This window comes from Corvus kubaryi, unplaced genomic scaffold (genome assembly GCF_017639235.1).
Source record: "Corvus kubaryi isolate FWS band 111438036 unplaced genomic scaffold, C.kubaryi_AGA036_p1.0 37394, whole genome shotgun sequence".
NCBI classification, from domain to species: domain Eukaryota; kingdom Metazoa; phylum Chordata; class Aves; order Passeriformes; family Corvidae; genus Corvus; species Corvus kubaryi.
Genome location: NW_024581133.1, coordinates 5,598,653 through 5,623,869, shown reverse-complemented (window position 1 = coordinate 5,623,869; position 25,217 = coordinate 5,598,653). Strand labels below are relative to the sequence as shown.

Below are 25,217 nucleotides of genomic sequence, written 5' to 3'. Positions count from 1 at the left end.
CTCCTGGAGGAAGCCGAGCCCTGTCTGATAAACAGCTGGTGTTTATTTGTTTTAGGCAGGCAGTGCTGTGCTAATCTGTCTCGGCTGTGTTGCAGTCAGCCCTGTAGACAAGGTGTATGCAAACTGCCTCTCCCTAAGTACCACTCTTTTTATTTTTTGCCTCCCCTTGTACCATTAACTTATAAAAACAAGACAACAAGACAATTCATAAGAAGAGCCTCTGCAGAAGCCACAGCAAGACCTGACAGGAAAATAAGCAGAATTGACAGCATGATGCAAACTCATTCAAAGCCATGCTGTACCTGCAGGAAGGATGTGAGTTCCTGACACTGAAGTAATTCCACTTTACAATGAAACATCTGCCAGTCTTCCTTTTGGGATCACTATGTTTCTGCATGACACAGAAGGAATGTTAGGCAGATTCCCCACCTTCCTTCTTGTCCATCAAGATTTAACACACAAAGGTGTGTCAAGCTTTTGCCTTCATTGTTGTCCTGAATAGCCCATTAACCACATCAGAAAGCACCTGACCTGCAGCTGGTTGGAAATGGCCCAGGGCTTTAGCTTCATGATGGTAACATGTGGGTAAATTAGAGCATTAGCAAGAGTAAGCCTGGGATGCTGCACCCACTTTTACACATGGCCTCCAAAGCAGAAAGTTTCCCTTTCTCTGGAAGAGCCAAGGCAGAAGGGTGGCAGCTTTGGATGTGCAAAGGGATCTTTCCTAACCACCTCTGAACCTTTTGCAGGACAGCTCACCTGATCTGTGCTTAAAGTGAACTTAGTCAGAAAAGTGGCTGTCTGAAACCAGAAACTTCTTCCCCCCCCATCACCACTCCCACGTGTCCTTGGTCATGTCTGTCCCTCTCCTAGACACAAACACACTCTAGTTTGCTAAACTTGTGAACCCACCACAGCCTTGGGATACAGGGGAAGAAGAAGGAACAAGATTCATTCTGCTTTTCTCATTCATCAATCTACCATGTCCCAATGAGTCACTTCTGCACTGGCTCTTGTGATAGAGCCAGGGAAAGCCAGAACTTTTCCACTTACATCACTGATTCGATGACTCTTCTCCCATCTTTTACTCTCATATTACAGAGTCTCTCTATCTTACAGCAAGGTCAAGGCAAAAAGACCCCGACTCAACCTCCAAATCCCATAGAGCATATGGAGCTGGTAACAGACTGTGTGCAATGAAAACACCTTGTTTTGAATAACCACCACTTTTCAATCACATGAGCGGATATTGGGCAGTTGTGCAAGTACATTTCACGAATCTAATTTTCCAATTACTGTCTCATTTCTAAATCAGTCCTGGGCATCAGACAAAGAAGAGATGGGTTCAGTGACACTGTAAATTCTGCATTTCAAATTCCCATCACAACCACCATCTTTAAAACCATGGTTTGCTAATACTCTTGAAACCTGCATGCACATGATTGGACACAGATTGGACTACAGTGGGAGGAAAATGGACAAATAAAACTCCAAACAGAGTAAACCATGAGCAGTGCCAGGACTTAGGTTAGAGCAAAATGCAAAACTACTTATGCTGGATCATTTACATCAGGCCAATTTCAATTGTTACATTAATTAATTTCAATTAATTCCTGACATCTCCCTCTTTCAAATTCCCAAATAGTGAGCAGTCTGTCTTGTTGTATTTCTAGTGGGTTTACTGACCCTGGACTATTAATTCGCAAACATCCAGCTTGCTGATGGAATAGAGCAAAATTATAGGCATTTTCCCTTTAGTTGCCCTCTTTATCAGAAGATTCCTCTTCTAGCCTAGAAAAGACCTGTCTTGGGATGACAAAAATCAATTTTCTATAAATTTTTCTTTTCCCCCTCACATGTGACCCTGCTTTTCCCTAAAGGTAAGTCCTTTCCTGCACCTCTCCATCACCAGCTCCTCCCTCCCTTTGCTTTTTTCACATCATGGCATTTCTTCTCTCTTTTTCTTCTTCTCTATTTTTTGCCCCTCTTGCTGTTCGAGCCCTGTTTTAAAACTGACTTATTTTAGATCTGTTTCTAGGGTATCCTGATTTGGGTCTGATCCTGGGCTCTTTGTAGATATGGCCTTGATTTTCATAAGCTTCTAAAGCCTCATTTGCATCAACAGCGCTTTATAAATGATAACAACAATGACATTTTTCAGCAGTGGCTGAGTCATTTGCCGTAACAACTAATTTATGCCAAAGAATTGTCTCTTTTCTGTCTACATAAGTTGTCCACAAAAAGGTAGCAAAGTTCTCACTTAGTCAATGTGATTCATTCATTTCTTCCTCGGCACTGCTGAAATAACTCTTGAGAATAAATGCTGCACAGCTCCGCTGCTCCGCCACAATTAAAACCAAATAAACAAAGCTTACAATTTACACCGAAAATCTTGTCACCACAACGGGTAAGTACCAGGCAGAGAGCCTTTCATGTCAGGCAGTCAATCACAACCTGGATGGGAACCAAATGTGCTGAAGAGTTACCCAATGTACCTGATCAGAGCAGAGCGCATGCATCGGGCAGGACCAGATCAAAAAGCCCTGCCACTGGAGGGCTGGCGAGGCATTCTCTCACAGATTTGTCTCATAGAGAGAGAAGATAATGCATAGGCAGGCTGCACAGGGCTGGAGTGTCCCTCCTCCCCAGTGCAAATCCATCAAAGTCAATGGAGGATATTGATTTCAATCACGGACTGCTGTGAAGTACAGGTAAACAAAGGGAGAATCAGTCCCACATCATTTTCAAAAATGGAGACATAAACAGGCTGTTTCTTATCTCTGCCTGGACTCCAAGTAGGTAGCCCTTCACTTCTGGTGGCTTCTCTCCCAGCTCTGACATGAGCCACCTCTGGGAAAGGGCCCAGGTACACGTTCCAACAGCTCGGCACAGTGCCCAGACACTGGTTCTTTGCCAAGTTCCTCTGTAAGGCACCCTTCAAGGACTTGGACTCAAAAAGTTGTGATTATAAGCACCAAGCAGTTCTGACACAAATCACAGAGATTTGTGTAAAGCATATCTGAATCTTTGGGAACTTGGTGGAGCAACCACAGCCCTCAGCTCAGAACGATTGTACTCCTTCATAAAGACCTTAAGAGAAAGCTGGTTTATGTTTCTGCAGTTCTTTTCATTTTCTTACCATCCACTTCATTCCTTGGGAGCAGCACAAGGCATGAGTGCAGATCCCAGGTGGGAAGGAGGCTTTATTGCTCAGCTGACCCAGCAGACCCAGAGCTAACGCACTGCATGCTGCTAAATGGACCTTGGTAAAAAATAAGAGGCCTTGACGCATTTAGCTGGACAATCTTGGCTAAAAAAATTATCCAGTTATATCAATCTACACCAGGAGCTAAAGTTCAGTGCAATCGAGCTCAGGAAAACAGGAGAGGAGCAACCTCTGCATGCCAGATCTCTGATGCTTTGGAAATACCTGACATCCACCATTTCTGAGCACATGTCTGGCAATCAGGACATGACCAGCTCCTCTGGCTTTTGCTGCTGCAGTAGCAGATGGAGAGGAAGCCCTGACCCAAAGTGCTGCCTTTCAGCTTCCAGCTGACTCCAGCCAGCCCTGATTCGAGGAAGAGATTCTGCAGAACAGCCCTCAAGCTCCACAGAGGGGTGTGATTTGCAGCATGGAGTGACTGGATTAGCATCCTCTGAGCTGCAGCACCAGCTCCAAAAGCAGCCATAGAGAAGCCACTGACAACAAAAATGCACATATACAGTGCTCTTGGAGCTGAAGGGAAATGGAAAGGGAGTTTGTGTGTGTGTGTGTGTTGTGTGTGTAAAAGAGCTGATAGAAAGGCAAAGCACAAACACCCCTTAAACCGACTCATCAGAAGCAACTCCAGAGCCAGCCAGGCTCCCTCACCAAAACACCTTGAAAACCACCTGGTGTGACACACCTGCAAAGTTTAAACCCAAACCAAAGCAAACTCTCACTTTCTTCATGGAAAAAAATCTGAAAAATAATAAAGTTAGAATGCATTCGGCACCGTTCCACAATCACTGTTAAAGCAAAAACTTCTCTCTCACCTTAAACCACCTGACATTCTTATAAAAACAAAGCACGACTTCAAGCCCTTCTCATCCATTTCAGTCCCATACATTTGAGTACAAACCGCTTAGCAATTATTTTATGGAGAGAGCAGTACAAAGTGTCCCACAGCTACTGGGTGCTGAGCAGCCTCAGCTGGGATGCACAACACTGCACAGTCCTGCAGAACCAACAGTCGTTCTGGGGAGATCCAGACAAAGGAAGTTTAAACAAGAGGAAGGATCCTGAGCCTCAGCCCCAGCCTGACAATGACCACAGCAGCAAATAAAAATCCCCCAGCACAGCCATGCCTTGCTCAGCAGTGGGCTCTTGCCTTTGAGTCAGCATCCACCTCCTCGTCTTCCTGCAGATTTATGACTTTCTGGAATTACTCAAGCAAGAGTTCAAATCAACAGGACCTTTCCTTGATCCAACAAGGTAAATCTCTTCACCTGAGCTGTTGTCAAAGGTTAAAATGTCCTTTAGTATGGGGACCTTGAAGACTTACCAAAAGAAACCCAATGTTCCCGAAGCTCGCTGTGGCCGCCGGGGTTGGGGTTAGGGAGCAGGCAGCTGTAAACGGGTTCCCAGTTGTGCCTCAACCCAGTTTCTGCCTCTGTCCAACCTGCTTGTGCTCAAGACACATGTCAAGATCCCCTCGGGTTTAAGACAGTCACTCTGGTCCCCCTCGCTGTTGTAACCTCTACAAAGCCTGGGGGCAGGTTCACCCTGTACTTGCCAATGTCTCTGCATGCACCGACTCCTCCTCAGCTGGCTCCCAGGGGAGCACAAAACACTGCTGATGGGACCAAAACCTTACTAACATTCCAGGCAAAAGACTTAAAAAACATCCAATTATTCCCAACACTGTCTGCACCTTCTCAAATAATTTCTGGCTGACAGTGGGCTGAAAGGATAAATTGCCTTTCCAGCTTCAGCAGCTTCTGTCTCCTTTGACATCTAGCACCAACTTCACATCCTGAGGGGACGCTTAGGCTCTGCCTTTTGTACACAAGCATTAGCAGACAGCTGGGATCTTCTAAGGATAACGACTAAGGCCATCAAGACGTGGGTAGAGGAGGGAAAGGAGTGGGCTGCAGAGGTGTTTGCACTGGGTGAAATGCCCAAGAGCCCCATGACAACGTGTCACAAAAGGGATCTTACACAAAGCATCGTCCTCACCAGCTCACTGATACACTCCAGCAGCTCTTGGAAACAGGGACTGGGATTCTTGGCAGGGTGGGAGGAAAAGGGAAAGGGAGAGGAGAAGGGAGTTTTTCTGGTGAGCATGTTTTCTTTCCACCCGCCAGGCCCCTAGGTCCCCTGCTGCCAAAGCACTCAGAATAAAACATTAATTCAATACCACACATTTAATTACACATTATTTGAAAGTGAATTTATTTAACAGAGGAAAATAGTCTTCAGAGAGCATCTGCCTCCCTCAGACTCATGCATCTGCCGAGAGCGGGGCTTGGAGAGGAGATAGGAGGTATAATGGTTTGTTTTACATCAGCAGCTATTGCTGTTCAGTTCATCCCTTCAAAAGGGGAGATTTTAAGGAGATAGAGTTGTGTTTTGCAGGAACTTACCGGCTGATTTGATTTTCCAGCTAGTTTTCACTTGATTGGAAAGTGCTGCTGCAGACAGATACCACTTGTCTTTCTGCTTTACTATTTTTCCAAGGGAAAGGAAGGATTACTGGTGGAGGGTTGGAGGGGGATTGGCTGCCCCTCGAGGGACAACGTGATAGTCAGATTTCAGGCTTAAGGCTTTAACAACATGGTAATCAGACACTTAACAGCATCCTATTGCCGCGATGGATAATCACAAGAAAGTGGGAAGTGACCGGGTCTCAGCAGCAGCCTCGCAGCTTGGAGTGTATCTCCCAGCAGGAACACAGAGACTTACCTTCCACCCCCGAGTCGCAGGGGCTCAGGGCTACGGACTGCCCCAGCCTGGGAGCTGACTGCCTGCTCCAGCGGGGCCAGGAGCCCGGCAGAACCTGCTTTCAGCAGCAGCGAGCCTCACATTTCCCCAGCCAGTGCTCCACTGCAGAGATGGGAGCAGACTCCAGCGCCTGGTGCAGGCAGCAGCCCCTCCATGGCTGAGCTGCTGCAGGGCCAGAAATGAGTTCCTGGGTCCTTTGTAGGAAGGAGTTTGGTCGCAGTGAGCTCAACCCCAGCTTTTGCCTTTGCTGTCCTCTGGCACCCCTGCAGTGTCCCAGCAGGAGGATGCCACACAGGGCTGGGTTAACTGGCTTGTGCCACATGAGCCTTACTCCCAACCTCATCCCTGCACTGGCTCTTCCTCACGCTCCTTCATTTGGGAGCAGCACTGAAAATCTCCCTCATCCTTGCGACAGCCTCGATTAGACTGCAATCCCCCTCACCCCAAGCAGACACAAAGTGTGCCAGGCACCACCACTGCTCCCTCCAACAGGTACCAGCAGAGCTCAGCCCAGGCAGTGTTGACCCCCACAGCAGGATGTGTCTCTGACCAACAGACATCCCATGGTCAATCACTGCCCTCTTTGGCCTCACCAGCCAGATCCTGCTGCTGTTATCCCCATCCCAGCCATCAACCTCAGTGCCATGCTGCAGCCTGCTTGCACACCCATGCAAATATTGCAGCACAGGGTTCAGGTCACAGCATTAAGCTTTTCCTTGTAATTTTGAGTATTTAGGGGGTTTTGATACTACTGTTTCAGTGTCATTCAGTCACTGCCCTGATTCACAGTTTGAAGGATCGAGCCTGCAACATCATTGCTAAAAAACCCCAGATATATTGAATATGTTCTGGAAAATACGTGACAATTACAAGGGTGGCACTAAAGAAAGAGGTATTGTTTGGAAGGGGTTCAGATGCTGTACTAAAACTGTGATCCCCATTGCAAAGTCCAGAGTAAGAACTGGCCCCAAAGTTGGGTGCAAAGTGGAGAAGTATTTTTAGACAAAGTGCAGTTTCCTCCAGATGTGGAAGTGCATAAAGACTTTCAGAAAAATCTGTTGGGAAAGAATTCCTGGACCACCTCAAAGCAGAAAATTTGGTGAAAGGGCCTCATGTTCTGCATTTTCCAGCTAGAGCTCCAGGCAGGTTGGAAGTGCTTCTAACTGTTGCCATCCTCATCATCAAAAAGGAAAAGGACAATTTGGAAAAAAAACAGTGCATCATCCGCTTTTCTTTTTCCTTTTTTTTTTTTCCTGTGGACTCCAGGTAGTAACATCATTTCTTGCCCCATGCCCACTTATTTTCACACTAACTTTGCTTGCTGGTCATTAAACTAGTGGCTAATGCAGCCAAACCCATGAAATAAGAAAATTCCAGAAGTGAGGCCACATGGAACAAAAACATGAGCTGTTGAAAGACAGATCTCAGGCTCAAGTTATGATTTCGTTAGAAAGTCTCTCTCTAATTTGCCCAATTTCCATCTCTCTCCTTCCTACCCACCTCCTCGGCTCCCTTTCTCACAGGACTGACACAGGAGGTGTTCTTATGTCTATGGCTTGATGAGGTGTTCCCTCAGATTCATGTTTTCCCAACACCCCAAATGGACCTTGCTCTTTGTTCCTGCCTGAGGTTTCCTTGGCTTTCTCCCTGCTTGTTCTGTCTGCACATCCCTCTTTCCATCTCGCCAACTCCTCCTGCAGAAGGAAACCCCTGAAGGAGGAGTAATGTGAGACAGCTCTGCCTGCTGGGCTCTAAAATTACTGTGGTTTGGGTGATTTAGGCTATTGTTAAGAGGCAGCAAATTATGCAGAGAGGGATAAAGAGGAGGAGGATCACACAAAGAAATTACTAATCTGATGGGGAGAGCAGCTGGTCCTCATTTAACCCTCCAGGTCTGTGCATGATTGTGCTCCTTTGGCCTGTGCCTGAGTCACAAGTAGGAACGAATTTTGTGCTGGTGCTCCTTGAGGCTGCACACCAAGAGAAATCCACTTTTCCTCCAAGGTTCCCCTCCTTGTAGGAAAAAAAAAAAAAAAGCAGGGGGGTAACAGCAGGGCAGGGCTAGATGAGAAAAAAGGAGCCCAGCAGCACCCTGGGTCCATCCTGCAGAAGGGGATCCCTAAAAGGCAGCGACTCAGCCATGCATTGACTCCAGAGCTGTTCCACGGTGGGATCCAACTTGTTTCTGAGGCACTGTCCAGCCAGCACCACCTTCCTCTCCTTGGCAGAAACAAACCTCTTTGAGGAGTGACAGGTGAAGCGGAAAGAGCTCTCCTTGGGTTAGGCTTTGAAAATCCCTCATCACCAGGAGGTCAGCACTGTTTCAGGAACCCCATGTTCTTGTTAGAGCATCCTTCCCTGATGGCACTGCTTCGCTGCATCCCTGCTGCCTCCTGCCCTCATTGTGGTTATAAGTGAGAATCCATCTTGGGTTTTTGTCTCTGGCACTCCCAGCATGGGGAGAACACGGGGTGATAAAACAATCTATATCTGTCCGTTTGTCTGTCTGTCATCCTTCAGCAACATCTCACACCGTTATGAGCCAGATGGTTGGGGTGAATTTTCACAAAATCCAGCACAAATTTCAATGCGTGCAAGAGGGGGGAAAAAAAGAATCCTGCAGTTTTCTCCTGTGGCCAAGCATCAGTGTCTGCACCAGAGGAAATATACCCAGTTAATTCTTCTCAAAGGCCCTGGTGAGACTTAAGAAAACATTCTGCAGTGCTGGTAGCCTCAGAAGACATGATTAATTGCAGATGGTGAAAAGGTGCATGTTCAGCTTTAACTGAACTCTGTTTGAAGACTGGATGATTGTTGAGTTGGTATTCAAGGCACATGGGGAAGGCAACCTATGAGGATCTTCAGCTACAAAACCAAGATATTATGTATATATACTTTTTATATTTTATATAGGGCTTAACAGCTTAAATTTAAATGTGTGTTCTGAAGTTTTACAGCAAGAACACGCTGCTAGTGGAAAGGACCAAAATCAGCAAGATTCCTGAGAAAGGTGGGAAAGGGTAATATTGCTTTGCAATTACCTGAGGATGCAGAGGCATAAAAAGAACCTCCCAAAGCTGGCAACAGTGGTTTGTAGATGAATATATGTGAGTGATGCTGCAGAGCACTGAGACAGCTAAAATGGTGGAAAGATATTCAGTACTTTGAGCTGTTTCTCCTCACTAGCCTAGGACAGGTCTCATTTAATCCAAAAATACCTTGAACAAGACAATAGAAGTTGTTTTCCTGAACTGCCTTAATTGGAGGGCCAGCATCAGATATTGGGATGGTAACACGGCAAAATGAGAGGCCAGTGTGCACTAATCCAATCCATCAATCTCCCTACAAATCCTGTTTCCTTATTGCAGTCTGAGTTTGGAAAGTGACCCCAAATTCAGCTTGTATTGAAAAGGTCACCTTGAAGTCTTTTCTTTATCAATCAGAGTTTAAATCAAGTCTCTTAACCTTTTCCCAGGGCAGAGATTTTTCAAGCAGGTAGTAGGAAAACCTACCCAGATCAATATCTGAGTGCATATGAGCACCCAGAGTTCAAAACTTCACTCAGACCTCTTGCATTTACACAGCAAGGCTGCAATTCTCCTGCAAACAGAGCTCACATCAAGTCATCTGAAGTCTCCAGACTAGAAATTGGAATTGTAGAGAGTGAAGGGAAAAAAAAAAAAAAAAAAAGAAGGGATGAATAATTACCGAGCTGTTAAAAATCACATCTTCATTTCTGGAAGGAGTTCAACAAACAAAAAATTCCTATGCTGCCCAGTTTGCTTCATTTATCCTTTCTTAATGGATAGTGCTGTTTCTCTGTGGCATAAATTGCAGTTTCTTTCTCTCTGCTTCTCTTCTCTCTCTAGGGATTCCTCTCTCAAACACATCCCAAATCAGGAGAGGCTCTGGGTGTGTTTGGGACCTTGGCCATAGTCATCACAGGTGAAAAATCCTTCAGTTCGTGATGCTACAGCAGGACTCTGGTTCCTGCCTTCAGCATTTTCTTCCAGATCATTAGCAGACATCAAGAAAAACACAGGTGATTAAGAGTGACTTCCAGGACACATCACTTTCAACCTCTTTCCAATTAGAAACACTTTTAGCAGCAACTCTTTTCTGTCTCTTGCTCTTAGGGCAGATTTCTACACAGGCTCTTGTTTTGTCAATGCATTTGTCAATGCTTTTACCCCTAGTCATTAATTTCAGATGCTGGTCCTTGTGGAACATCTCAGTGTACTATATCCACTGAATTTCCCTGACCTCCCACTACTTCAAGCCATGTCACTTTGGCCTTCACAGAGCATTGTTTTCCAGGTGTTCTCCCACAACATCCTTTAAAGTTTAAGCAGATTCCCAAGAATTTCCCAGAGCAAACACACTGCTCTGTTTCCTGTCCCCATCATATCCACCACTTTCCAACTCTCATCCATCTGCCCAATTTTAAACAGGCAAATTAAAATGTCAGCAAAGAGCTTGGCAAGTGGTGTGCATGCCCTCAGGATGTGCTCTCCATCTGTAGAGGATTCTCACCTGGTCCTGTGCCCTTGAACAGCTGCTCACTGACATGAACTCTTCATCTCCATAAAGCTGGATGCAATTTTGGCAGATGAAAATTATTTAATAATCCTTCTCTTATCACTGATTCGGGCTGGCTTTTCTTCTGTCATCAGTGTAAGTTCTCCATATATCACTCTCAAGATAAACACTTTTTCCTCCATACCCTCTGAACCAGCTCACTGTTTTCCGCAAAACCCCAAACCCCTCCTTGATGTGAGGCCAGTTTTGTTGTCTCTGAGATGCTTACGTGCAAAAGGACTTTCCTGCCTGAAATCCACCCTCAGCATCTGTATGGCTGCTGCTTCCCATCCCTTTGTTTCCTCCTGCATTCTTCTTCCTCCCCTCTCCTTTCATTGTGATACTTCAGCAGTGCCCTGTTATGGTCTCAGTCTCTTGCTTAGCCAGCCTGGTGTGTGTCAGTCCCGTCATCCTGCCTTTTATTATCTTTATTTTTACTAGAATGAATGTTTAGGGCAGCCTTCCCAACTGTGTCTGAAAGACCTTCATTAAAGCGTGGCCAGCTTTCTTCCACTCATTTTGCATTCCCTGTAAGCCTGGTCTCCAAAAGGCCACTGGTTTTGTGTGGCTGCCCTTTCTGCAGACCCTCCTCAGCACTTCAACTCTGCAGGGAAAATAATCACTTCAATTTCAAGTGTATTTATTATGGTTGCTCAATTTCCTTTAATCTGTCATTTCTCCTTCTCCTCCCCCCACGATTGCTTTCTTTTCATTGAGCTGTGAGTGCACTGAGGAGGCTTTTACCTCTGACCCTCACTGCCTGCTCCAACCCCATCCCTGCACTGGCTCATGCTGGGCACCTTGTGTACTGATTATTGCTCATTACCGTGTGGCTTAATGAATGTGCCGAGCCCTTTGCAAACAAATGCATGTGTCACAGACAGCAGCTCCCACTGCTGACCCCGCGGGACTAATTGAGGCAGAGAAGACAACACTTTCAGGCACAAATTGCCTGTGCCATCAGCAGTGAGAAGGAAAGAAAGACCGAGAAACTCTCCCAGGCCTTTCTGAGAGAAGGAAACCTTAATGACAGAGTGCCCATGTCTGCCTGAGTCTTGTAAAACAACATATTTCTGGGCAGGGAGAACAATGTTTTTTATGTAGGGGATGCATGTCCCTCCAGTGACAAGGCTGAGTGCAAAACCACAAGCATCCCTTCAGAGCTGGAGCTGTAACAGCCAGAGAAGCCCCAGCTGACAGGAAAACCATCAGCGTTCCTGCCCGTATGTTAAGCTGTGTGAGCACGCACACCTCCCGAGGTTTAATTGGTGTATTAATGTATTAAAGCACTGACACAAACAGGGACTGCTTTCATAAGCTACAAAATCCTTGAGTACATTGTAATTAGCTGGGCTTGTTAAACCACTTAATAAGCAATAGATAGCATGTGTCTGATGCCCCTGCATCTTGGCTCAGAGGGAAAGACAGGCAATTGCTTAAATATGAAATGTGTTCAGTTCTTAGGTGAATCCTAAGAACTGTTCCCCTGGCACAGGGAACTTCTGCCCAGGGCAAACACAGCTGAGACCAACGCCAGGGTCACTCGCTGCAGCCCCCACTCCTCTCCTTGTGTCCTGCTCCCACCAGGCAGCTCCCAGGCTGTGTCCAGGTGGGAAGGGCTGGCACTGGGAACCAGCAAGTCATCACCAGGATTCATATTGTGATCACCCTTTTCCTATTCCCTGAAGAGGCCCAGGAAAGGGGAAAAGTCAGCAGGGACACAGCCAAACCAGGAAAGACAACAGTAGAGTTACCCAGCATCACTGAATGCAAATGGGCAGGCAGTGCTTTAATTTTATCCCAGATCCCAGCTTACTCCCACAGTGCTAGCACCCGTCCATGTGCCCCTGTGCAGTCCAGCTGGCTATCCAGCTCCAAATTTAACTTTCCCCAGCACATCACCACGCACAACCGCAGCTTTCCGAGAGCGCGCAGAGAAGCTCCCTTAAACACCGCCTCCACCCAAGTCCACCACAGGGATTTGCAGCTCTGCAGCTATTCCTAGATCCCAACTGGATTCTTCTTTTCATCTTTGTTCTGCCTCCTATTCTAGTGCTGAACCCCAGGCCTGCTGCCTTGGAGCTTCCTCCAAATGCTGCATTCATTCATTTTTAAAGGTGACCTTCCAACTTTAAAGGAAGTTAGCAAGACTCGCTGTCTTCATTTGCCCACTCCTTCTTTTCAACCTGCTCTTTATTATGAATTAAAAAGGGGCCTGAAAGGTTTTCTCTATTAAAAAATAAAAGCTTTAGAAAGAGCACATGTTTCCAAATCATTTCTCTCCCAGTTTTTGCAGCAGATGTCTTGCATGTCATGGTGTTTGCTTGCTGCAAACTCTCAGCTGCCAGCCCTGATGCTCTGATTTGGCCACCTACCTGACCTTGTGGGGTGCTTGTCACCCCCACCCCCACCACTGGTCACCCTCTCCCTTGTTCTGTCACTGCTGTTTGGCAAAGCAGTGCCCTGAAATGTTCTGGGTGAAAAACAACTTCTGAGTGAGCAGAGTTGGAAGCAGGGTTGTTTTTAACTTGGACCATACCAGACACCCAGGCTAGACTGTGGCCTCATAAGCTCTTGTGCTGGCACAAAAGAAGGGCAGAAAATAAATGAAGTTCTCTTTATTTCACCTTACTGCCAAAAGTGCATTTTACAAGCCCTGGGGCTGTATAGCAATGGAAAGGGGAGGTGTCTCCAGCCCTGAGCAATAAGATTACTCTTGCCAATGAATTGGTGACAGTAATTAAAAAGGAAATAGCAAAGCAACATGAGAGTTTCGTGCTGCTGTGGTACAACATTTTGCCAATTAATCAGGACAAGCAGAACACTAATTTTTACTGTAATGAAACTGATAAAGGAAAGAAAACCATGATCTTATAAAGTGAAAGCTCAACTTCCAACTCTTCCTCTTAGATTACAGGATCAAGCAAACAACAACAGCAAAGCATAAAGAAAATAAACCCACCAGTCCTTCTTCCTCCCTTTCCACTCTTTTGGCTGTGAGTTCTGCTGCTATCCAGACAGGTTGTGTTGACTACTTCTTTTTGGCAAGAGGTCAGGACATCACAAATCACTGTCATACAGCCACACTCTGGGTTTAATCATTGGCATTTGCTTCCATCCAAGAAACTATAGACATTTTCTGAGCTAAGGACATCTGCCTGCCAGGCACGAGGCTCACACCCACAAACTCATTTCACGCTGACCACCAAGTGACCACAAGTGAGCAGGAGCCCTTATTCACAGCTGGCTTGTGCCATACCGAGCCTGGAAGTGCTTGGGTCAATCAGAAAACACCCAGCCTCTCTTCCCAAACTATTCCATAATCTCCACCTGCCGCTGTTTGCCAGACCAAGTGTTAATCCTTAAACCCTGCTTGATACCATAGCATCCCTAGGACTCTTTCATTCTCCTTCCAAGCCAGCATGTCCATGCTTTCCCTGACAGCCCTGCTGTGCTCTCACATGCTCACTAGGACATACACTTTAGCTCTTCGAAAGCCAACCATCAAGCTGCACAGCAAGGGAAGCAGCTGATTATGCTCTTCCTACAATTATCTACTGAAAGTAGGTGAGTAGTTCAGATTTTTAGGAGAAAAAGAGGGCTTCCCAAAGCAAAAGCAAGATTTCAAGGAGGTAGTGCCAGGTCAAGTTTGAGTACAATACATAATGGAAAGCTCCTCGCTTTGTTTCACAGTCTCAGCCTTCCCTTGGCTCTGATGCTCAGTTTTATCTTTGGGCTATAAATGATTCATGGAGCCTTAAAATATATATAATCTATATCTCCTAGAACAAAGAGTCTTCTTTTCAGGGGGTTTTGAGGGAGCAGGGAGCAGCGTCTGTGCTACCTGCACTCAGGCTTGGATGTCCCTTGGGAAAGGACCCTTGTGGTTCCCTGCTTCTTCCCAAACTCAAGCAGCTGCTCTGAGCTTGCAGCTGAGCTCTGTGAGAGACCCCAGGTCAGTCTCTAGGATGCAGGGATGTGCTGCTGGGGGTTTGCAGACCTGCTGTCTGGAATCACACCCAGCTCAGAGGCAGGCTATTCTCATCCATCGCTGGCAGTCCCAGTGCATGGACACCATCAGTGCACTGTGGGGGACTTAAATCATTTATGCAGAATTGCAGATGGGGAAGCTGCAGCAAAAACTTACCTCCATGTCACAGCCTAATCGCCTCAAGGCTTTACCATCCCAACCTCCAATCCTCTGCCTTGGGCTGTGGATCACATTTAATGAATGTGTTTCTTCCCTTGGAAATCCAACACCACCTTTCCATCATGAATATTTGATTCCCACTACGCGTACAAACACAAACATACACAACCCCCTGCATCATGATCAGCGAGCATCTACTTACTTCTCCAGACAAGGATACCACTTTGGACACTCCAAGGATGTTATGCCAGTGGCATTTCCTTTCCAACCGAAGAGATGACCATCCTCTGGTTTCTTGTTTAGGAACCTAAGCATGGGGCTGGGTAAGATCTGGTGAAATCTCCAACCAGTGTGGACCTGTTCTTACTCAGAAGGGAGCACAGGGAAACGAGAGGTGGAGACATCTCAGACAGGGAGGGCTTGGAGTCCTCTGTGCCTCATGTCCAGCAAGCTGTGGGATGCCTCCCTCCCTGTGCTGGCCACCAGCAGCCCGGGTGGATGGCAAACTGAGCATCACAGTGCTATAAACTAAATTCATCCAAATAGATTCCTGTGCAGCCCTTCAATTCCAGTGGCCCTTTTGGATCAAAGAGCCAGGTTTCAGTCTGTGCTGTATCTACAGCTCATGATCACCACGTTTCCTTGCTCTTTGGAGTCTTAGATGTCTTCTTTAAAAGGGACATTGTCAATCCTTACCTATTTGGGTGTACATGCCAATATCTTTTATGCTCAAGAGTCTTCTTTGTTTTCTAAGGATGACTCTGTCTTTTTGGTAAGAGATATTCACCTTCCCTTGTGAGACTGCCATTGATATCATTCTGCCCTTTCTTTTTTTTTGAGGTTCATGCCAGCACCGCTGAATCCAGAGGAGGAAATTTGGCACAACATGAGATGCTTCACACATTACAGCCATGCAGAGAAGCTTAAGGACCTACAGAGAATGTTACCCAACTCCCAAGAGTCCCCTCTGAGGTTAACAGGATTAAACTGAGCTCAGTCTAGTCACAGGATGATACTTCCATCCAAGATACACTGTCAGGGATTTTGTCACCTTCTTCTGAAGCCATGGCTATAAGATCTTCTGTTGGGATTGAGTGGCAAGCATGTCAGATGGCTGCAAAAAAGGCGTTCTCTCTGTGTTGGATGCACTGCTGGCCCCGGGCAGGAGGGTTAAGGCACACCACAGCCTTTTTTTGCTGATTGCTAATGAAAATGAGAGACTGGCACTATCATCAAGTAGCCACCCTTGCAGTTCTGTGCTCTCAAGTTTTCTAAAGGAGTCAGCAGCTATGCCAAACACCTCCCACAGCTCTGCCATACCTGCTGGCATCCCGGCTGCATCCTCCCGTTGCCAGACCTGACCCGAGTGGTCAAACAGGAGCAGCTGTGGGTGTAACCCCGGTCTCCAGCAGCACTTGGCTCTTCTGGTTTTCCACTCCCACACAGCACCAAATCTGCAGCATTTCCAGCCAGAAGAGCCCCTGCTTTCTCCTGAGCAGGGACTGACAGTTTCCCACTGATACTGCCTAGTGCAGTCAGTTATCATTGATGCATTTAGAGCAGATCCATCAAAATAATTCCTGCTGGAGGTCTGAATCCAGCACATTACACACAAGAACTCCCTAGAAGGAGAAAAATGACACTTACCTGTCTTTAAGTGAGGCCCTTCTCAGTCGCCTGCAACGTCTGTGCGTGGTGAGATGTGGTGGCTTTGGGGGACTCGTACCTCTGGAGTTGTTCCAGCAGTGCTGAGCATGTGACTGGAGCTTAAACACTTAAACTTCCAAACCCTCTGGGACTACCCAATAAACAAACATGTCTCAGGAAACACAAAGCAAACCTGCAGCCATCTTCAGGAGCCTCCAGGGGGCTGGACCAGGCACTATCAGGGAAGAAGTGACCGTGCACAACTGCTCCTATCATCCCCAAATATTGCCTGACACTGATACAGCAAACCCAAAATGCTCTGTTGATCCAGAATCTCTCTACAATTGCCAGGCAACAAGGCCTCACGAGGAAACCTGAGCAGAGGTATGACTCTTTAGCCTGGCAAGACGAGCTCATGTGTTTGAGATGTTTGAAATGTGCATGAGCATGATGTCACTGTACATGATTGAGAGTGGCACCAGGGACTGAATCCTGGCAGGACCAGGCCTTGAATGCATCACCTTGCAAGACCAGGAGCTTCTTCTCTCTTGTAACAGACGTTGCCATGTACTCCACCACCTCACCAGCCTAGTCCATCCCTCCCTCTCCCAATTATCTTAATAAACAACCTGGGCACATCTCTGACTCACTTAAGATAATGATGACCTGGCCACAACCAGTTTATTCAGACATCCTGGCAGTTTACCGAGCCTAATGCAAGTCCAGTCTGGCTCTCCCTGCCTCCTCATGAATGAGCCTGACCTCCAGCAGTGGCTGCTCTGCCATCAGTGGATGCAAACCCACACACAGGTCAGACACAGGCTGCTCCCAGAACTCAGACTGGAGCCAGGAAAGCTGCTTTCTCTGAAAACAAGCTCTTAACTGTTCCAAAGGCCTAGGCAATGACAGCTTTTGTTGTCTGCAGAAAGACCTGTTGGGATGGTACTAATCCCAACATAAGAAAAAGAAACATGGGGTTAGGGACAACCCCAAATAACAGATGATTGAAGGGCATCTCTGCATGTTACATTTCTGACTGCCAGTCTGAAACATTCACTCACCCAACCTGAGAGCAAAACTAGCACCTATCACACAACAGGAATATTTGAAGCAAAACCTTGGAGGAAAAATGCCAAATACTCTGAATAATAAACACATGCTTACAGAAAGTCAACTTCTCTGCAGGAATCAGGCACAGATCACAAATGAGTCACTAACAGCAGAGCAAATCATTTAACCAGCACTTAGAACAAATCCCTCCACTTTGTATAGAACAACCAAAATTTATTCCTGCTGATTAGTCAGCAGTTACACTCACAAGTTCAAAATAATACCAAAATTCAAATGTAGTTGTCTTGCAGTTGCACTCTGCTTTACTGCTGGAGAAACTATCATCTTCTCTTTGCGAAGGAATCCTCCTGCAGTTATTTACTGGTGTGTGGGTTGGGATTTATTCTAGCTCTGTGGCATCAGACCACATGCTGGCACCACCAAGGAGCCTGCCTGTCATAAGGAAAGTAGTGGGGACAGCATTGCAGAAACCACAAAAGATACAGGCAAAGCAAAATGTACCACAGCAGCTGAAGATACATCGTCACTTCACCAGGTAAAGCACCTTTTCCAGCTGTGAGTGGGCAGGTCTCCTATCAAACTACACCCACACCTTCAGAGCAGCTCTATGCACTTTCCCACAGTTTGTTAAATTTTCTTTCAACTTGGGCTCTGCAGGCACTGGTAAATACATGGTTAATAATGACTCCTTGACTAATTGCACAAACAACAGAAGCGCTTCCAAATGTTAAGGAAAAAAAAGAAATCACTCAGCATTGATTTCTTGTGTGCTCTCTTGCTGCTGCTCCTCCAAACCCGTGGTTTTTAGCTTTACTACTGTGTCTAGGCCTCTTTATCCTCTGCTAATGCCAGGCTTAACCCTGAGGATCTGCAGCTTGTTCTGGGTACAAATCAGAGCAGAGCAGTGATGCACTGCTGCAGTTTGCTGAATCAGCAGAAGCAGCTTCCTCTGACTCCCCACAGCTCCCAGGAATTCCCTGGACAGCAGGACACAGATACAGGGAAAGAACAAAGACCTGGTGGTAGAAAAAAAACACCAAACCACCACCTTCAAAACAAGCTCAAGCCTCTTGGGAGAGAAGGTGTGACTCCTCAAAAGCACATCTAAATGAACAAAAGAGCAGCAAAGAACGTCAGTATTCGATGCAATGTGGGTAAGCAGCTGTGGAGACTCAATATACCCTGATCATGACCTACAACATCCCACACACCAGACACTGCCCTGCAGCAAGTCTGAGCCCAAGGTCCCACACACTGATTCCACCCTGGAGCGAGCTACAATGCCAGAAACACACTGTGCCCATCGTGCTGCCTCCAAGCAGGAGCTAAAAGAAACACGACTGCATCTTTTTAAAGTCCAAGTACAATGAGCCGAAACTTTGTTCCTCTGCTTATTCACACACAGGCTCCACACTCAATAAGACCTGAGGAGGCAGGGTTGTGATGTTCAGGAGGAGCAGATCATTCCTGCTAGAGGTCCACTACTTGCACCCTATGAAAGCAGCATCCCAAGCTCCTTCAGCAACAACTCCGTCATCAGCCCAAGAGTCATTTGAAGCCAGAGTGGGGAGGGTGAGCAGCACAGCATTATCAATTCATGGTCCAGCTGTCATGAAGAGCATGGAGCCTTCACATGGGTACATCAGGCAACAGAGACAACCAAGAAGCAAGAACAAGAAGAAGCAAGTGCCCAAGCCCTCTGCAATGCCTGCCAGAGCCCATAGTTAAACCAGCTGCTTTTGAACTGACAGCATCAAAAATATTGTAGGAATTCATACGTAAGGAGTCAGTTGCCCTGAAACACAAAGCAAAGTGAACCAAGGCTGACCATACCAGCCACCTGAGTAATTGGCTAATCAAGCACTGTTTGCAATGTTTCTGGGCTGTGAAACCTGATAACAGACCCTGCAGTAGTGGGAAAGAAAAGACAGAGCTTCCAAACCCCATGCTTGTTTCCCACACCTCAGAAAGGAAAAGGAGACAGGGATGGAATCCAGTGCAGCTCAGCTGCTCATCCCTTGTGTAAGGTTATGTCAGGAGACAACCATTTGTCTCAGGCACTGCAGACATTCCTGGGAAGGTAAAGGTCTCAGGCATCACCTAATCCTGTGAACCACAGCAGCCCATCACTCCTGGAGACACACTCATTAGAAGGGAAGGTCATGCAGAAATTCACCCACAGCATCATTTTGAGACATTTGCTTGAAAGTCATGTCAGGAAGTTACAGGAACAGAAGGATGCTGGAAAACATGTTTTTAATTTTCTCATCAAAACTCTCACCAGGTTTTCTATGAGGGTTGCAGCACCATGCACCAATATGTGCTCAAACACACCCCTGGCCTCATGTCCACAGTCACCTGCAGATTGGCACAGCAGCTTTTAGTTACATCAGTGACATCTCCTGTTAATAATTCTAAGACGCAACCACTAAGACACACCCTCATGACAAGTCCCACACGCTGCAGAATGGTTCCTCTCTCCTCCTGGAGCATCCAACCACCCGGACATGAACTCCTGATGAGGAACCTGAGTACAGCACTCATTTGTACCCCACTCCCTCTACACCAAATAAGTCCTTGACAGCTTAGCACAAGGTTAATTGTTGCTGAGGAGGGGACAACAATCTAACACCCAACACGTGATCAATTTGCACAGCCAAGCAAGGAGACCTGAAGCAACAGCACGTCCTGAAACACTGCAGCCAGAACAATCTTTTACTGTCAAGCTCCCTGTGAGATAAGGCTTCTAATAAAACTTTTTCCACTAACGATAGAAACTTGTCTTGGCAAATCCTGACACAATCTCCTGCAGTACCAGCTTGTCCCTGAGAATATGACCATTTTATGCTACAAAAACCAACAAGTTGTCAACTGCGATCATTAGCAGCTAAGCTCTCAGGCAAGAAAACATCGTTGTGCCTGATGAGAGTGACAGAAACAAGAGCTCCACCTGAGCAGTGTTCCCATCATAACTGTAAATCCCACCCTCCACACCCACCAGAGAAGGAAACAAACCAAACTCCCCACACATGGACCATCTCACGAAGAAGTAGACTATAGGACATGTCATTCTGAACATTTATTTATTTTGTCTTCAAAGAAGAGGCCTGGTGCAGCTGTTTCGTTAGAAAATAAAGTGTTTATTAAGAAACTAGACATTGAACACCCCTATAGTCTCTGTGAAAAGGGACCGTCCCATTTCCCATTAGCACAGGATGATAGTTATGGCAAGATAAGAATGCTCAAAGATGGAGGAATCTCATTGACAGAAAATGAGGTAATGATTTACAATAATTAAAAATAAAATAAAATTTTAAAAGAAACATCCTTAGACTTGCTACTTAAAGCCACCAATCGCAAACAGCCACGACTGGCTTTCGTTCTCAGCAGTGAGGAACCAGAGACTTTAATTGGTGTTAAACAAATTGAGACATCGATCACAGTGGGGAGAACTGCTTTTAATTATGTTGTACGGTCCGGAGGATTTCTTCTAAGCAGAGATGGACCTGAGCTGCAAAATTCAACCCTTCCTCTGCTAGGGTGTTTGGATATAGGCTTCTGGTCCAGGCCCACAGATGCATCTCTACGACTGATACACACAGTTGAGAGCAGAGTCCCCTGAACAATGCTAGGGAGAGGAGACAGTTCAGACGGACAAGACATCCCCAGGTCAGGTGGGCGACTCCCAGGAGATGGGGAAATTCAGTTCAGACAAGCACCCGGTGATTCACACGCTCTGCGAAGCTCCTCCTCACTCTGTGAATCTGCAGAATTGAGGTGTCAATGGCACATGGCCGCGGGTCCTCTCTGGCAGTGCACCTCTGGCATTTCCAGCTCCGATGCGGGCAGGAAACGTTGTTGGGAGATTTGGTCATGGTTTCTGAAGCCATCCAACCTGAGCCAGGTCTCCTCGCACTAATGCAGGTGCCCCCCTAAGGCATGTCCGTTAACTTAAAGCACTCTGCCACCATCTCTCCAGTACTCTTCTATTGCACTTTACCTTTTTATGCCAACGAACCAGGAGAAGAAGCAAGAGAATGGAATATTCCCAGGGATATCCCTATGGGACAGCTGATAATAAAACCTCCCGGCAATCTCCAGGGTGGTTCATGCAGATCACCTGTAAAGGCAGGATGAAGCAGAACATCCATTCTGAGGCTTCTGCCCAGTTCTGGTGGAGAGGGACCGTGACTCTTTCCAGTGGCAGTGACCCTTGAGGGCTGGTGATTTAGAGACACCCCTGATGTGATAAGGTCATCTCGGGCCACCAAGAAGGCAAGCAAAGCTGAGTGGCTGGTGAGCAAGCTCCTGGTCCAATATTCCTCTCAAAAGGATCTGGCCACACCTGAAGCTATTGGAATATTTTTTGTCCTCTAGAGAAAATCTGCTTTGCTTATAGGTTATCACAGATATGTATGAGCAAATCTGTATTTCTCATACATGTGACATCCAGAGAGTCCAAGGAAAGCCCTGCAAGTTGCCACAAGGGCAGCTGGCTTCTCTTGAGGACAGGATGAGAGGGTTTACTTTTCCATCTGAGAGGCTTTGGATGAAGTAAGACAAAAGTGGGATAGGAGTTGGGGAGAGAATACAAATATCGGCCGGAACAGGATCGATACTCCTGTTTTTGCCAGAGAAGCAACAGAATACTTTTTTTTTTTCCTCTCCTTCAGTCAGCCAGCCTTGAGCTGATGGTTCTGGGTACATGACTGGGTTACAATCAATCTCTAGTGGGGTGGGAATACAGGGGAGAGCTAAAGGGGGCTGGAAAAGGCCCAGCAATGGGACCTGCGTGCGTCTGATATGCTTTTCCACTTTGCTTACTGCTCTAGTCCTGGCAAGGACACAGACCCTCCTGCGCTATGGATTCTCCATCCATGCAGGAAGTCCAGGCAACTCCTCAGATAAAGCTCATCATTTAAGCAGCAGGGAGAGACCAGAGTACGACAACGATATAGTCAGATCCAACGAGCCGCTCTAACACACACAGACAGACAAACAAAAGAAGCCTCCTAGAACATGTGCACTTCAAAGATAACCACACTCTCTTCCTGTCAGAGAAGTAAGATACTTTTTTTTTTCTTTCCATCCTCATTCCTTCCAACATTATTTTCTGTGCAAGAACTGGGAGCAGGGCTGCCTTTGTTCTTACCAAAAGTCTTCATTCTGCTTTAGTTTCTTCCAGGCTCCCCGCCTCGGCTCGCTCTGGGAGACCTCTCATGGCGGTGCCACGTAAGAGGTGATGGCAGCATTCACTGGGTGTTGCGAAGACACAAGCTTACAAGGAAAACTCCAAGCAGGGAGGACATGACTAAAGATGTCAGTTTGGTTGGCTTGGTTGGTTTTTTTTTGTTTTGTTTTGTGTTTTATTTTAAAGCAAAAGTACAATTATTTACTGTGTTATTAGGATGACTCCTTTCAACTGGGTTTTAATTCTCTTTATTTGCTCTCATTGCTGCTGTTGTGCCTTGCAGGAATATTTAACGAACACAGCGACCATTGGAGGAAAAGAACAACCCTGTTATCTGGTGACAGAAAACCACAGTTTCAGTTGGCTTTAACGTGTGTACAGGCAGGGCTGTAGAGTCCTATTAGGAGGAGACCTCAATCCATACAGACCACGCTTACTGCTTCCCACCATTTTGAGGGCACAGCCTATAAACTTGACATCAGAACAGGGACTTTTAAGGAGTTTTTAAAAGCCATGACGTCCTTTGCTGAAATAAACACTGACATCCTCAACATAAATGCCTTGGTTAAGAGGTTTGGAATGTCCAGGGAGGCTTATTGGATTCAACATAATTTCTCTGAAACCTAAAGGGGGAAAAAAAACAGAAAAAAGAAAAAAGCAAAATAAAGTAAACGAAAAAACAAAAAAGAGCAAAACTAGAAAAAAAGAGAGAGATATCGACACACATGTAATTATATAAAAAAGAACCAAATGAATAACTAGCAAACGGCTGCCATTAAATTAAAGCCAAAATGTCCTCTCCAGGCAGGGCTACCTCACTCTGTCTTTCCATAAAGAACAGGCAATCATTTCATGTGGAGCGTGCAGGCACAAGTGCTCTGAGGACAAGGGGCATGCAAGAGGTCTGGACAGACAACTGGGAACAACTCTTTTCTAGAGGTTCCCACTAAGTCCAAATTCCTACCTAGTCCATCTTTTCCCTAGGCAGACAGCGAGGAATAGGGAGACTCCTTTCTGTGTCTACTTTTCTCTCATGATTTATCTCATCTGGCATAACATTCCTGAAATCAAAAAGTACCATTGCAAGGCTGGGGAGACCTGACTCTCATAACCCCACAGACCTTTCTTCATCCCAGCTGTCCCATCTACACCAAACCCTGCATGCTGGAGGCATCTTCTCCTCACACAACCCCACCTCTCTAAAGGTGATCTGAAGGTTTAGGATTTGCCAGAAACACTGGCCAGAGAAAAAAGAAAAATAAGGGGAGCAGAGATCATAGGCAAGCTCCTTCCTTCAGTCCAACAAACTTGCTGGGCAAATATAATGTTTTAAAGGGCTGTATCAGACATCTCTTCAGAATGTCCCTGCCTTGGGATGCTCCAGACAGCAAAATTCACTTTTTTGCCACGACCAAGATGTGCATGGCAGGATCTTGGGCATTGCTGTCACCTATCCCAAGTTCTTATGGGTCTAAAGGGGTTTTCCAAGAAAATTGGTGGGATGTCTTGGCTACATAATTGCTCTAAGATCTGGAAAATCCTCCTGCACCTCATACAGTCACAGGATCCTGACCAAATCAGCTAAGTTAACTCAAGTCTGGCATCACTAGGGCAGCATGGGGCAGCTCGGATGCCATTAAGAATTGATCTCAGTAGGAGGAGTGCTTTTTAATAGGCTAGGAAATTTTCTCACACAAAATCTACGCCAGCCAGAAGATTTTTCCTCTCCTATTTCTTCTTTCTATTTCGTCTTTTACATCTATTTATATTTCTCCACTGCACTATCTTACTCCATGTGCACATCAAACACATGCTTCCTTTGACGGACCTGAGGATGCAGACAAAAGCTGTTTGTTTGGTTTGGAACTGTTTAAACTTGTTTGGGGGAAGCAATCTGTTATTCTCAGTGGCCCTTAAAGGCCAATCCACATGGGAGAGTAAGCCAGGCTCAGCTCCGGTTCATGTGCCATAAACAAGATTCATAGGCAAATTCCAAGCGTTGAAATATCATTAGTAGTGAGAAAGAGCCCAGCTCAACTCTCACGGTTTAAAGTGATCAGAGTCACCAGGACACAAATAAACACGGCATCCCTGAACGTCACTATTTATCGTGTTTTGTTTTTCACCATGTAAATATATTTTATGGCCGCCAAAGGATAGCTGGGAAAGTCTATCCTCACCAACACCCAGTATCTCCAAGGAGAACTCCAGTCTGCTTTATTTTCTTTGCGTTCCTTAGCTCTGCTAAATTAAGGCAATTTCACTTCTGCCGGACCACATCCAACAGACCTAAAAACCCACTGGGGACACACAGCCCCAGTGAAGGGACATGTGAAAGATCAGCAAGACTTAAGGCTGGGGACACCAAGGGCTTTGCTCTCTGTCACCAGTGCTGTGCTGTGAATCCCAGCTGCAGGGATCTCCAGTGACAGCAGAACGGGGCTGCAGTGGGGGTGACCCCACCACTGACACAGAGGGGCTGCCAAGGGACGACGAGGAGCATGGCAGGAGGACAGCCCACGTTTCTGGAGCTGAAGGGCTGAACACACATCCCGCTGGCTTGGGAAAGCAATGAAGCACCGGTCCTTTTGGCA

The 25,217-nt window shown here is 46.3% G+C and overlaps 1 protein-coding gene across 3 annotated transcripts in view; it reads right to left on the bottom strand.

Annotated features, from left to right (window-relative positions):
- The window catches only part of NTRK3 (neurotrophic receptor tyrosine kinase 3), a 219,303-nt gene that overhangs the window by 56,928 nt on the left and 137,158 nt on the right, over positions 1-25,217 (bottom strand). The window contains exon 13 of one of the 3 annotated variants that reach the window (XM_042039740.1): positions 20,552-23,246. The exons of the other annotated variants lie outside the window; for them this stretch is intronic. Within the exon in view, the coding sequence (XP_041895674.1) occupies positions 23,128-23,246 (119 nt within the window). The 3' untranslated portion in view covers positions 20,552-23,127. Of the gene's footprint in view, positions 1-20,551; positions 23,247-25,217 lie in introns of those variants that run through there. 3 annotated transcript variants of the gene reach the window in all.